Genomic DNA, 15,088 nt, shown 5'->3' with positions numbered 1-15,088 from the left:
CCTTTGAAGAATTTCAAGTGAATCAAGAGCATTTGCAAATTATTAGTGAGCATCTTAAGGAGTGTCGAGGACAACCACTACCCTTACTCGGATGATAGGATGCATCCATCAACAAGCTAACCTTATCATTGAACAATGGATGGAAGAGCAAGAAAATGATCCAATCATTGAAGATCCAAGTTGAAGAAATAATCAATGCTCCGGTCGAAATAATTATATAAAAAAAAAAAAACTAAATTGAAGACATCCGATTCCACATTGTTTTTAAGGATATTGCAACCGTTGAATTATTACTATTATTATTAGTAAACATCATTGAATTATTCTTTCTCCACAAATTGTGGAGCTAAGATCATCTCCTTTTATGCTGATTTTTATAACTACCATCAAGTCAAAGCAAGTGTTCAGCGATGCCGATTGAATGATCATGATCCTCCCGTTCTTCAAATCTCAAGTGTAAGTTTTTTTAAATAAGAAATGAACAATGCAAGAACATGATCATAACAACCTTAGGATTTTTATTTTGGGTCAATTTTCTAATTCAAAACTCAACTACTATTTCAGTATTGATTCTCTTCTTTTTTGGGGGGTAAAAGTATTGATTCACTTATTTAGGGCTTGTTTTAGATGTTTATTTTACTATTTTATGTAAGTAATTAGATTGACATAAGATTTATAAATCTAGACATATTTCTTTTCTTGCTTTTAGCAATTTTATTTGAGACAGAACACTCCAAAATCCAAATTGCTTGAGGAGTTGGATTCAGTTTTTGTTTCAATTTCTTTATTTTAGTAAATTGTTTGGTCAGAACAGGAAATTTCAACACTTGCCACGCATGAGGGGAGTTCCCCTTTCTATTTTGGTTTCTTTAATCAAATGTCCATTTCACTCCTATTGATATCCACGCAAGGAATCTCCTTATTTAATTGTGTTTAATTTTTAATTACCTTTATAAAATTTGTTTATCTTAAATTCTAGTTATAAATACATATAAGGGAACATACGTCATCCATGATTGAATCAATGGATTAGATTAGATTTGTTTTGGAATTAAGGTTTTGGCCTCGCTCCTCCTCTCTCCTCTCTTCCCATACTATTCTCTCTCTTCTCTCATCTTTCTTCTAAAATATCGTTTATGGATCTCTCTCTCTCTCTCTCTCTCTCTCTCTCTCTCTCTCTCTCTCTCTCTCTCTCTTCTCTCTCTCTCTCTCTCTCTTATGGCTTGTGTTATATCAAACACCAAGAAACACGAATAAAGGGAGATAACAGATCCGTACGACACAGAGATTTAACGAGGTTCACACACCAGGGTGGTGTGCTACGTCCTCGGGCGAAGAAGAAGATGATTCACTATGCAGAAGAGAGATTACACCCTAGCAGCAGCGAGGAAGAACTTGCCCTGAAACCCTAGCTTCGTGAAAACCCTAGAAGACAATGACTTTCTCAACAAGCAACAGTACATTATATATACTCCAAAAACGTGGGTCGACCCATCGGGTCACGGTCGATCCGGTCGAACCATACCGCGGGGGCATAGCCCCCGCACCCCCATACAAGATCAATGATGGGCTCCGGGCTTGGGCCTATCGGCCCAACCCCTTTGCTTCCATCACAGATCTCAGAAAAATTCCCATTCGAGTCGTCACCAAAATATGTCGAATCGGGTCAATCTTCAAAACGGGTCAAGAATTCGAGACAGACTTAACAACTTGTTTGGTTGTAAAGAAAATTAAAGGAAAAGAAAAAAGAAAATTTAAAATTTAAAAACATAAACTTTTGTGATCATTATCCTGTGTGACTATATCACTAAGCTAAATCATTTCATATTTGATAATTAAAGTTCATTTTACTTTGCATCCAAAATCCTTTGTTATAAAATATAAAATGAAAATTACTTGTAAAATGTAACATTGCTAAATATAATAAGAAATTTAAGTAGTGGATACAATCACATTAGTAATGAATATAATTTTTTATTTTTATTTTTTTGAAAAGTTTCAATTCCCTTCGCTTTAATTTCTCTTGCAACCAAATGTAGCTTTCAAGATTCCTCATTTGCTTCTTTTTTATAGGTAGTATCAAATTTATTACAAAAAAATTGACAACCATACACACACATTTAGAAAAGAGAAAAACTTCTCAATTAGAAGCAAAAGAATCAATGTCATACAAACCTCAAGTCAATAATCGAAATAATTAATTATTTATTTATTTTCTTCTTTTTATAGAAAGTATCAAATTTATTACAAAACAACTAAAGTTTGATTGTCAGCTATGTTTGGTTATAAGGAATATTTAAAGGGAAAGGAAGCTAAATTTTTCAACTTATTATCCCATGTGATTGTATGTACTACTTAAATTTCTTACCATATTTAGTAATGATACTTTTCATATGTAATTATTATTTTACGGTTCAAAATCCAAGAATTTAAATGCAAAGTAAAATATCTTACCAATAAAATAAAAAAATGCAAAGTAAAGTGAGATTTAATAGTCAAATATGGAATGATTCGAAATTGCCATATAGAGTAATAGTTGCAAAAGTTTATTTTTTAGAGTTGAAATTTTCACTTCCCTACCCTTTAATTTCTTATGCAAATAAATGGAGTCGAAAGAGATTATATAATAATGTAATAATTTGATTTAAAAAAAATTTCTCTTTTTCTTAATTTACTTGATTGATTACGTGTTGGATTCATGTGTTTTTTTTTTTTTTTTAGTTATTTCATTGGATGGTGCATTTGTGCATGTTCATCCTATGATAAATTTAAAGGCCATGATTTCTGGCATATGCTTGTGCACAAGTTTGATTATGCCTTCCTTTTTTGGCTAAAACATTTTGGAACGTTTTTGAAGACATAGGTTAGTGGATCTTTCAAGATACAATTGGATTTAATCCATGTTTAATGTGTTGCCCTTTGAATTATTTTCATTTTCCCCCCTTCCCCTTGGTAATTTAGAGGGAGAGAATCAAAGCCTATAAATAGGTGTGGGTCACTTTCTCACTTCCACATGATGTAGGCTCTCATATTTTCCTTCATTCTTTTGTAAGGCTATGTAGGAGAAGAAAAGAGAAAAGGAAAGGATAAAAATTGTACTATTTCCTTAGTTTAAGAAATTCTCACTATGTTAGGTATGTTTTGAACCAAGAGAAAATTCATTATTTAAATTTCAAAATTCACCTGGGAAATGGTGAAGCTTTTTTGTGCTGCTAAAAAAAAAGATCTTGCCTAAAAGGCTAAAACACAAGAAAATAGAAAAACTTTTCTTTTCTTTTCTTCTATTTGTAGTTAAACATACATAATTTTTTTTTTCTTTCCGTTTTATTTCTTTTCTATTCTTTTCTTTTCTTCTTCTCTTTTCTAGATTTTTTTTATTCTTTTCTTTTCTTTCTCTCGGCTACCAAACACAGCGTAAGTGTTTTCTTCTCTCCCACAGCATAAGTGTTTTCTTCTCTCCCAATTAGTTTTGGAGCAACATTGGTATCATTCTTAGTGCTCTTCCACTGTGAGTGAGGACATATTTGGTGGAGTGTTGCTATTGATTCCTTGCACACATTGGCCATGGCAGCTCAGGGGTCAAAATACCCTTTTTTTTGCCAAAAGAAAGCAAAGTATATAGTTAAAAATAAAAAGTATTTACAAGGTTAACGTCCAGGCATACCTAAGCAAAATAGAAATATAAAGACAAAATCGATTTAAATTTTCACCATTAGTATTATCATCAGCAGAGAAAACAAATTAACAAAAAATCTCACTCAACTAAGGATATCATCCTTTAAAAAGAGAAATTCCTCATAAGAACCAAAAGTAAACAAAAGCAAATCGATATCTTGATCTTTCTTGAGCATCTCAAGAAATATCATCCAACAAAGTCAAGGTCCCACACCCATGAGCTTGTGGTTGCAAGCTCAAAATCACTCGAGACGTACACTAGGAGGTAGATCCTCTCCAGTGCACCAATGCGTCCAACACGTATTTGATGGTTGGGGTATTCCTGAGTACTGCCAGCCATCGGATGTGCACTCCCATGCTAGAGAGGATTCGAGTTCCGTACACTCGGACTCTCTTACCATTCTGCTTTTGCTTGGCTAATTTGAGAATAAATCTGGTGGTCTCGTTGCAGCATGAGCCTTCTATGGATCTATCATTCAAGTGGAAGCACATGCTCTTTGGACTGGGCTTAAGCAAGCCATAGGCTTGGAAATCAGAATTGGTGCAATATTTACAACAAGAAGGCATCTCCGATTGGGGTTGGATCAACTTTGCAGCCTTACTAGATTGGTCGTATAGGGAACATCTCCTGGCATCGTGGTGGTGGCTGCCAGTGCAATAAGGTGCTGACCTAAGTCTAAAAGAGAGGTCGCTTGTTTGACCCTCACCTATTCCCTTGTTCGCCACCCTTGAACGCCCTCTTGTGCTGCCCTCTTAATGGCTTATGGGACGTCAATAGGATTTAACAAAAGAAAAAAAAAACTGGTTGTGTAATCATCAGTTATAAATATATATAATACCCTTGATACGACCATTTAGTTGAGATTCCCAGGACTTATTGGATTGTGCCTCTTTCATCTTACTTCCACCTATAGTCTATTATCTTTCATCTTTTGTCTTTCGTTTTTCACCAAGGACAAAACACAGTCCTAATATGAACCCCCTTCTCCCCATATATCCCCCCCTCCACCATTGTACGTGTCTATGGACCATGGTGAACTAATGCTTATTCACTGTGGCCTCAAGAAAACTTGGTCCTTTCATTTGTCATTGTCCACTTTTCATTTCCCATCTCATGTCCTATTCATCTTTTCTCATTTCTTCTTCATCCTTTTTTGTTTAGATGTCAGTTTTCCTACTTCATTTTATTTGAATCCATATAGTCACCCCATTAAGTTGGGATAAAGCTAAATTTATTGTTTTGATATGACTTAACCAATGGGATATAAATGGTAGAAAAGGGAAATAATGCTAATATAAGATTGAAAAGTGGACATGTTTAATATTGATAACGTCAAAATATTAACTTCACACAAAACATAAATATGGGAAAAATATTTCAACAACCTTATGTTGTTCGCCGCATAGTTGCGTGATCTGAAAATTCTAACCGTTGGATGTTTAAGAAATATGGATTTGCCACATGTCAACTTTCAGGCTAAGAACAATGTATCCTATGTATATCAATCCCCCCACTATAGTCCCATTGGTAGTCCTTAATATTTTTTTCACTACCTTTTTATGCCACTTAATAAAGTTGGATTGGAGTGAAATTTTATAGGTTAGAGGACCTTGGGGTCCACCTATACACAAATTTTCATCCCCACCTGAACTGAAAATTTTTCATCCCCACCAAACCCTAGTTGTAACCTAGCACCAACCTGTTATGTAGGATCAATAAATCAATTTCTACTCAATATAAGCAGAATCCTTGGCAAACCATTAATATACTGAGGCTCTCTTTAGTTTGATTTCTATTTGTATTTATTTGACTTATTTCTATTTTTACAAGTGTTTGGTATAATTTATAGTACTTATTTCTATTTATAATAAATTAGAATAAATCACAAATCACAAATTACTCTCAAGCTATTTGTGATTTGTGGCAACAAATCATTTATGTTGATTTTTACTACCTTAAATTAGCACGTGTGCTAAAATACTCAAAATCAATGGTAAATATGTAACTTCAATATGTTTTATACTTTTTCAATAAATATCCTCAAATCCTATCATCTCTCTCGCTCAAAGCTAAAAGCTGAAAGCTGAAGGTGATAACTGAAACCTATTTTCTAATTGTATAATCTATTTTCTAAATAGTAACCAAACGAATATCCACTTTTCCTCAAAACATAACTTGGTGTCTCACTTTACAAAACAAATCATTCCATAAGATGGACAATAGTCTCTGGTGCCTATTTATAAAGACTAGAAGTAGTGCTAAAGTCCATTCTGTTTTTAAGGGATCAAAATATTAATGTGGCTTGGGTTGGGAGGGGGATAAGGTTGTTTGCTCTTCCGATGCAGTTTTAACATTTCTTGGGCTGAACCAGGACTGAAGCTTTCATTTGTATTTCACAGCTTAAATGAAGTCACTTATTTTTCCTGTGAATGTAATGAACCAAAACAGTATGGGAGATCTCTCATGGGAACCCTGTTCCAGCTGCTATTGGTGGAGTCTTTATAGACCATGATGGGGTAATCTTATTGGTCTGTTCTGGGCCTACTGGAATCGCGGAATCAATCACGGCCGACGCAAAAGCTGCCATTACAGGTCTAGAGGTTGTACTTGACAGAGGCAAGTCAGATGAGGAGGTCATTGGTACTATCAAGTATCAACCTCTTCCCCTTGGAGGTTGAGATCTGCTAATTCTGTAGATCATTTGGCTAGACCTAAAAGAGACATGCTGTATGTGGGTCATCCTCCCATCACATAGTAGGGTCTATCGGCTCCGGCCCTGTCGTTTCGGATGGTTGTTGTTATATATTATTAGTGCCTTGTAGTCAACTTTTCTGGTTGCAATAAAAATTTCTGTTATCTTAATAATGTAAGTATACATGACACTGCATGAACAAAGAGAATCATTAAGGAAAATATATTTTCTTTCCTTGTTTTCAAAAATTTAAAAGGTTACAATAAATGAATAACAAGAAAACTATATGCCTTTGACCTGAACATTACATACTTTGGATCACCATATTGTGGACATGCATCATGTATGGGTGTGTAATAGGAATTAAGGCATACAAGAACCTTGAATTGCCATAATTTCAATAACGGATATCCGAAAGTCTGAACATTACGAAAATGAGTTTGTAGCAATCTGATCTCTCAATGCTCCCTTGTTCTCCCCATTCTGAACAAATAATACAAGGAATTAGCAGCTGAAAAAGGAATGCAATTAGAAACTGAAGAGACTTAAAAATATAATAAAAGTTTCAAAAGACCACCCATTTCTATGGTTTCAAGGGAGTCACACCATAGCAAGTATAGAATTATATATTCTCGGAAAAATGAAAAAGTACTCAAGAAATAACCAGATGAAACAGTTCAAGTCATCAGTGTCTAGAACCCCCTTGTCCAGCATCTCTACAAGCACAAACAGTAGAAACTAGTGTTTAAACATGTCCCTAAAGCTAGAGCTTCTAGAAGACAATATTCCATCCTTGGTTGATGGGTTGCCAAGAATACCAGACATCACTTTTATATTGTTAGATTAACCAAGCTAGGGGCAATCAGAACCAGACTAAAATATTGTATGTGGTTTATGAACTCCAGGTGAAATCGTTTAGTTTTAACATTCGAGTCCCTTGACCAGATTATATATTCAGAACTGAATATTGGCAAGGAACAGAAGAAGTCACGGTTCAAGGATACAGAAATAAAGCTGATTCAGAAAACACTTTAAAATCCAGGAAAACCTGCAGGTTGTACAAGCCTAGGAAATAAAACCATAAATAAATTAGGCTGCTTAACATAGCAAGAGCACGACAAAATAGAAAAGAAATATTGGATACGAAATGTAATGCTGAGAAATGTTATAGGGCTGAGAAAAGGATAATGCCATATTAAAAAGACATGGAAAACTGGTCATGCAACTGTAGGGTTAACAAGTGGACCAGTTGGGAGAAAATGGTTCCCTCATCGACTGAAGGGGGCAATTGAGATGAAGAGAAATCAACCCTTTCTAGCAGAAGTACCAATGGGCCAACAAAATAATCTAAATTAAATCAATGACATGAAAAAACCTTAAGCAGATTTCAAAGTAAACCACAGGATCAGAGTTATACAGTATTAAAGAAAAAACCTTCTCCACATGTGAACTGCTTGTTCAACAGTTTAAGTGGAAGCCAAGGACAACAGAAGGAATTGCTGGCCTACCAGGTTATGGGTTTGTACCTTACTGTTTTTTATTCAATAAAATTGTTATTATTCCCACCCACACACACCCTCACGTCTCCCCTCCACCCCAACCGCCCCCCCTCAAAAAAAACCAAAAAAAGGGGTAAAGGTTATCTATATCGTCCACTTAGGAAGCCTAATCTAAATGGCACTAAAAACCTACCATGTGGCAAATCAGATGGGGCCCAAATTTTGTGGATAGATAGACCCACAAGTCCCTTGCTCACATGTTCAGTTTCAGGCTTATTGGAGTTAGCCAAGTTGCAACATTGAGCTTTGGAAATCCAGGACTATGGGAGAGTGCACATAGTGGTCAGAGTACCATAGGCGTGTATGATGAGTATGGGGATGCATACAAATACAAACAAGGGTATTTAATTGAATTAAACTCTGAAATTTTAAACATGGCTAATCCACTTAGTTGTCACGGCGTATAGGGGATCCAAGGCATTGGAGGGGGCTTGGACACAAAACAGCCACTTAGGCGACCACGGCAACACTAATTGCCAAGGAACCTGGACACCAAAGTGGTTGCCCAAGCGACGCCTTGACAACTATGCTTATCCACACAATATCCCTCTCAAACTAACAGTTGGAATTGCCACATCAATGGCCCACGTGGCTCAAAATGGTTGACCATGCAAGAAACCCTTCCAAAACAAGGCAGTATAAAGGCTATTTTTTCAAATAAAATAGCTATAGCTGAGATGAAGATGTTGAGCTGGGTGAGTGGCAAAACTAGAAGAGATCAAATAAGATTGGAACAAATAAGATTGGAACAAATTAGAGGTCCTTTAGGAGTGACCCCCAATGGTGACAAGTCGAAGAGGAGTTGTTTGAGGTAGTTAGAGCATGTACCATAGAGACAATTGAATGCACCATCAAGGAGGAGTGATATTAGCAAATTAAAGGAGCTAAAAGAACAAGTGATAAGCGGAAGATTACGTGGGATGAAGTATTGACTGTTGAGAAAAGATATGGATGCCTTTGGTTTACCAATAAAAATGTTTTCAAACAAGGTTGAATGTCAAAACAGGATTCATGTATGCAGCCCCATTTAGTTGGGAAAGGTTACAGTTGATCTGAGTTGAGTCGAGAAAAATACAACAACGATGCACGTAAATTAAAAGTTAAACCTGAGCTTTTCTTTTTTCTTTTGCACTAAATTCTGGCCAGTCATATAACTAGTAGACTGCCATCCTAGCATAGTGAAGATGTCCTTGTACAACACATGGATAATCTAAGAGGGGACGGGAGAATTCAGTAAAGAAGACACAAGGAGGCAAACCCTACATGATGGCCCCACATTCTTTGAGCAACATTGCAGTTGCAGAACATTTTGATGCAATCTTGGGTTTGAAAACCCCGTTTGGGATCTCTATGGGCCCCCCAAAGAAATGTAGCCCAATTATAAGGAGGTAATGGCGACCTGGTTTAACCAGAATAATCAAGGGGCCTCTTGGTAGAATAAAAAACAAAGGATGCAAGGCGACTTTTAATTATTTAACAGGGGTAATCTAGGAATAAAAATAAAATATGGGACAAATAGAAATAAGGAAGAAGGGAGGGACAAATTTGAAACAAAATAAAGATTAGCAATAACCCACGACCTGAGTTTGTCTTCAACCTCTCAAGAGACAGTCCAGCAGCAACCTTCTTCCGATTTGGTTGATAAAACTCTCTCTGTAGGTTTCAGTTTGACCTGAGATTTAAAGCATGGATGTGTTACGCATAGGCCCCTTAGGGGTGGCAATAATAATACTAGAAATAAAGTTCTATTCTAAATAAATATGACTGAAACTGCGTCTGGTGGTAGGCTTAGAATCGTCCTGTTTGCAGGTTATGATTCTCATAATTAAGGGATTTCGCTGGCCCAAGATTTGAAGGTTTTAATCACATATAAAAGATTAATTTACACCCAGAATATCAGGCCAAAAGGATCAAATATGTAGGAGATCAATCAATCACATAGGGGTTGTTACCATCGCTAGTTGCAGAAAATAGGACAAACTGCAAGATCACAGCAGAGAAAGAAGTAGAAATCAGAATACTAACAAAGAAAGAGAAGAATAGGAAGGAAAAAGAACCTCAAAAGAAGAAAGTAAAACCAAAATCACAGGGAAGAAGGGAGAAAGGCTAGTGATCCCATCCACGGATACAATTGAACTTCTTCAATCAGAAGCTAGGCTTGAAATGAAGTTAAACAGGAATCCAGCATACACACCATACTAGATCAGAAGGGTTATTTAATAGTCGATACTTTTAATTAGGCTCAAGTTCAAAGAGCAGGCCCCATTTGGAATAGGAAGACCACTTGTTATACAAAAAGGTCTTGGGACTTATGTAACAAAAAGAGCTGACAATTTTTAATGAAGAAATTCTGATTTTCTGAGGCAGTTCTTAGCTGGCTGTGTACAAGCTTCATTATACCTGCTACTTATTACTAGTTGTCACTACTAACATTAAAACAGGGACTACTCCTGAAGTGTGACTGCTTTTGGAGTCCACAGAATGCACCAGCAAGGAGAAGTGTAGTTTGTGGATTAGAAAAGCTAACAGAACAAGGGGTAAACAGAAGATTACCTGGGGATGAAGTAGTGACGAAAGATATGAATGTCTTAGGTTTAATAATAAATATGGCTTTAAACAAGATAGAATGACAATACAGAATTCAAGTAAACAGCCTTATTTAGTTGGCAAAAGGCTGCAGTTGAGTTGAGCAGAGTAGAGCTGCTAGAGCATATTATAACAATGGTGCACCTAAATATACATAACTCGGTGCTAGCTTGCAGTTACACTTTTGGCCAGTCATAAAATTACTGTGTTGCATCCTAGCTTAGGAGGAAACGGGAGACACCCTCATAGAACTCAATGATGATCTCAAATGGAAGAGTGCATCAGTGCAGTAAAGGAGATGCAAGGATGCAAACCCTACTTGACAACTTTTGCATTCTTTGACTAATAGTGCAGTTACAGAACACTTACACGAAAGGTATTTGGAAAGTTTGCAAAGGAGATGCAAGGATGCAAACCCTACCTGACAACTTTTACATTCTTTGACTAACAGTGCAGTTACAGAACACTTACAGGAAAGGTATCTGGAAAGTTCAGGTCAAACTCTTCCCTTCATTGGGAGATTGATTGCCTAGAAGGCTGAAAAGGAGAAGGATCTCTCCAAATAGAGATAGCTTCAAACAGAAGGTGAACTAGCCGGTATAGGAGACTTATATTACCCCACACAGCCATGGGAAGGATTTTCCATTCCTTGTAATTCCACCCAGTGAATACAACAGAAGAACTCAAATAATCAAAAGCTAGAAATTGAAGTGAAGCATATACAACATATTGGATCAGAAGGGTTATTTGATACTTTTAATCAGTGTCAAGTTCAAAGAGCTGGGCCCATTTAGGGTAGGAAGACCACATGTTATATAGCAAGGTCTTGAGGCATATTTAACAAAAAGATCTGATAATTTTAAATCACGAAATTCCAATCTCCTGTGGAAATTCTTAGCTGGCCGTGGTCAAGCTTCATTATAGCTGCTAAGCATTACTGGTTATCAATACTACTTGATGAAGAGGCCTTAGGGAAGAAGGGCAGAACTAGAATAGAAGGGGAAGGAAGGGATCACACAATCAGACATTGCATAAATCCAACCAGGGAGGGAGAAATCGCATAAAGAAAGAGGGGAAGGGGAATCACTCACAGCCCTAAGGCTCTCAAACATTAACTCAATTCATCATTCTTTAAATCTGAGAAATTAAATTACATTAGCTCCTCTATATAAAGAGGGCAGACTAGCAGTCATAACCTAACTAGGAGTTAGACTCCAAGTAGGACTAGACATTACATAATAGGGGTTGGACTCCAAATAGAACTAGACTAGAACTCCTACATGGAGTATGTAACTAACTAGTCATTTACTAATAGGGAAACCTAAATTGACTAAAAACTGAAATAACAAAGGAAATAGACTCAAAACAGAACTCTAACTAAACTAATGAATTAAATCTCGTTTTCCTACTTTCTAACCATATTTTAGACTCATTAAAGTGGTTCATTACAAAGAAAACTCATGGGATCAAAGGCCAACACATACATAACCCAACCAAAGGCTTATTTGCAATAAAATAAGCCCATTAAGTGACTTATCTACATCACTACTACTTTTCTCAAATGGTTCAAGTCATGTTGAATTGATCTCATTAGCTCAAGTCATATTTTTAAAAATGTACCTGCATGACTTAAAAAAATTGATGAAAGCACATGGATAAATTTGATCCCATGTTTGTATCCATTAGTAATCACTATATTTGACAGGATGCCCATGGTCAGGAAAAAGGAAAATATACATACGCATACAAGATAAAAATCAATTTGACAAGAATCTGGGAAGCAAATAAAACAAAGGAAATATTAAATAAACATAATAATGAGAAAGATATACGAGTACTTACTCAATTATATATCAACCATCTATAATAAAAAATCCACAAGCTGAAGATGCTTCAAATGTAATGCTTCAAGGACCTCCAGGCAGCCATTGAGCTCACCATCAACTTCAGGTTCAGGGACACTTTAGCTCAAATTTTCCACTAAAGAGCCACAGGAATAGCCATTTGTGCAAAGGCTTTTCTTGAAGATGATAAACCCAAGCCAAAGTTCTTCTCCAGAGTTAGCACAATCTGATTTGCTTCATTAGGCATGCCAGCCTTCACAAGACAAGATATCAAAGAATTGATAGTAATAGAATCCGGGATACAACCAGTACTTGACATCTTATGGAAAATACTGATTGCTTCAGCTATTCTCCCTTTCACACAATGCCCAATTATTAAAATAGTAAATGTCAATTTATCTGGCTTGCATTGCTTCTCCTTCATTTCTGCAACAATCGAATTTGCCTCATCTACATTGCCTGCCTTACAGAAACCATCAATCACAGGGTTGTACATAAACGGTTGGGGATTTATATTCCTCCACTTCAACTGACTCAGAAATTCACGAGCTTCATGTAGTCTATTCTCTTTACACAAAGCATTAATGAGAATAGCAAAAGTATATTCATTTGGGCAAAGACTTCGGTTGCCCATTTCATGCCAAAGCTTTAAACCCTGATCAACTTGCCCACTTCGACAGTAACCATCAATCAAGGAACTGAATGTAACCACATCGGGAAGACATCCCCGAAGAAGCATCTCATCATAAATGGCTGCAGCTGACTCCATATCACCAGCCTTACCAAAACCATCAATAATAACGTTGTAAGTAATCAAATTTGGTTTGGTTCCAGAACAGACCATCTCATCTAAAAGATTGGAAGCTTCTTCCATCCTGCCCAACTTGCAATAACCTGATATGACAGATGTGTAAGTCACAACATCTGGTGAACAACCCTGTTTTGATAGAATTTCCTTTAGCAACCCATGCCCTCTATCTAACTCATTAGTCCTACACAATCCATTTATAAGCGTGTTATAGGTAACAACATCAGGACAGCATCCAAAATTGCCCATGTTATTAAAAAACTCAAAAGCCTTATTCACTTCTCCTAATCTGCACAAGCCTTTGATAAGAATATTAAAAGTGCAAGTATCTGGACAGAAGCATGACTTTGAAAGCTCTCTAAAGAAACAAACAGCCTCATCTACCTGATTACTTTTAACCAAAAAATCCAATAGTTTATTACATGCATATGGGTTCACACTTCTTCCAATGCCTTGAGCTTGAATAAGCAATTCTTTGGAAATATTGAACTTGCCCGCTTGTGAACAAGAAGATACCAAAAACCCCAAAATGAAACCATCTGGTGAATACCCATCACTTCTCATGCAATCAAAAACCAATTTTGCCGCATCGTGGAGTCCCACTTGACAAAGTGACTTCACTAGAAAATTATAAGTGTTCACAGAATGGTTAAGCTCCAACTTCACTCTACTAAGTTCAAACAATTTCAAAGCCAACTTTGGATCGTTCAAGCGTTTAATGACCCCGTAAGTAATCGAGGGATTCAAAACCTTACTGAAATAATGCAAGCAAGAATCAATAGAACTTGAACGAACACATAGAGTATATACAACCTTAATAACCCAAGCATCAGAGCGATCTAGGGCTATCTCTCCATGGCGGGGACCTCTGAAAGCATGATCATGGAACCGGGCAATTGATATATCAGCCACTCGTAACCGTAATCGACAGGTGGAGAAGAAAAGGAAGGTCATCTGGAATGCGAACCCATTACTTGAGTAGCTCAAATCTCTGCAGCCATTTTTGCAACTAATCCTTTTCTTTTGCTGCCCTGATTTAAAATCAGATTTTTGCTGGTGATCTGAATTCATTGCAACAGCAACAGCTCCAAAGGCAGCATTGTAATCCTAGAGCCTTCCCAGTTTGTGCTAAATCATCGGCTCTGAAATTCAAAATATACAATAAGAACAAAAAAATTAAAAGCAGATAAAAGGAGAGAAAGGGGCTTTGAAAAAAGAGAAGAAATGAAGAAAACTAAGAACTGAAATCCCCAAAAGAGGGGGAGAAAACCTGAAAGCTACAGAACCCATGAACTAGGAAGAGTGGTACCTCCTTGCCGGCGGCAACCTCAACTCTTTTAGACTCTTGTTTTCTCTCAGTTCGGCAAGTTTCTCCCTCTATGCGGTGGAATAGGCTTACAGAATACATAGACACCCTTTGGGTTCTAAGGACAGTAGCCCTTTTAAGGATTTATATGATTAGAGTTAAAAAAATAAATCAATCAATCAAGCTATCTAATAGCTAATACCTAATGGTTTATTCGTTAAGAAGGTCAACACTTGTAGGCACAGGTGATATTGGTTCGTCTTCAACCCATTGATTCGGCCGGCTGACGGTTCAATTGGGCCAATGGAAACCGGCAAAAAGGGGGGGGGGGGGGGGGGGAGAGTTTCCTAAGGGGGCGTTTGGTTCGAATAATCCGTTGGATCACATTCTATGGAATCAGTTTTTCATTAAATTTAAACCATTTGACTCATTTTTGTGAAAAGCCGATTCGGAGTCGTGGTTGCCAATAGAATCAGGGATTTCAACTAAAATCCATGACTCATTCGGATTAACCTCAATAGGTTAATCTAGGATCGAGTCACGGTTTCTTGGGTTGCTATAAAAAACATAGATTCACTATGGATCAAAAATTTCAGAGTCCTGTGATTCTCACGGTG

General features: G+C 36.7%; 1 protein-coding gene across 3 annotated transcripts; it reads right to left on the bottom strand.

Annotated features, from left to right (window-relative positions):
• Positions 1–6,565: 6,565 nt before the first annotated feature.
• Positions 6,566–14,614, bottom strand: LOC122089683 (pentatricopeptide repeat-containing protein At2g06000-like). 3 transcript variants are annotated; one of them, XM_042659395.1, is made up of 4 exons: positions 14,436–14,589; positions 12,356–14,307; positions 9,508–9,599; positions 6,566–6,851 (listed from the first exon to the last, which is right to left on the bottom strand). In XM_042659395.1, exon 2 carries the CDS (start codon positions 14,234–14,236, stop codon positions 12,494–12,496), a length of 1,743 nt encoding a protein of 580 aa, XP_042515329.1. In that variant the 5' UTR covers positions 14,237–14,307; positions 14,436–14,589; the 3' UTR covers positions 6,566–6,851; positions 9,508–9,599; positions 12,356–12,493. The 3 variants fall into 3 exon arrangements, with proteins under 3 accessions (XP_042515329.1, XP_042515322.1, XP_042515320.1); XM_042659388.1 differs by lacking the exon at positions 9,508–9,599 and having other exon boundaries at positions 14,475–14,614; XM_042659386.1 differs by lacking the exon at positions 9,508–9,599.
• Between the last annotated feature and the right edge of the window lie 474 nt (positions 14,615–15,088).

Source organism: Macadamia integrifolia, chromosome 2, assembly GCF_013358625.1.
Source record: "Macadamia integrifolia cultivar HAES 741 chromosome 2, SCU_Mint_v3, whole genome shotgun sequence".
Classification (NCBI taxonomy): Eukaryota; Viridiplantae; Streptophyta; class Magnoliopsida; order Proteales; family Proteaceae; genus Macadamia; species Macadamia integrifolia.
The sequence above is the reverse complement of the archived record's forward strand: the minus strand, read 5'-3'. Positions and strand labels throughout refer to the sequence as shown.

What these genes read in the sequence shown, in the direction of transcription:
- LOC122089683 (XM_042659388.1), bottom strand. Translation starts at nt 14,236, where the DNA reads ATGAATTCAGATCACCAGCAAAAATCTGATTTTAAATCAGGGCAGCAA.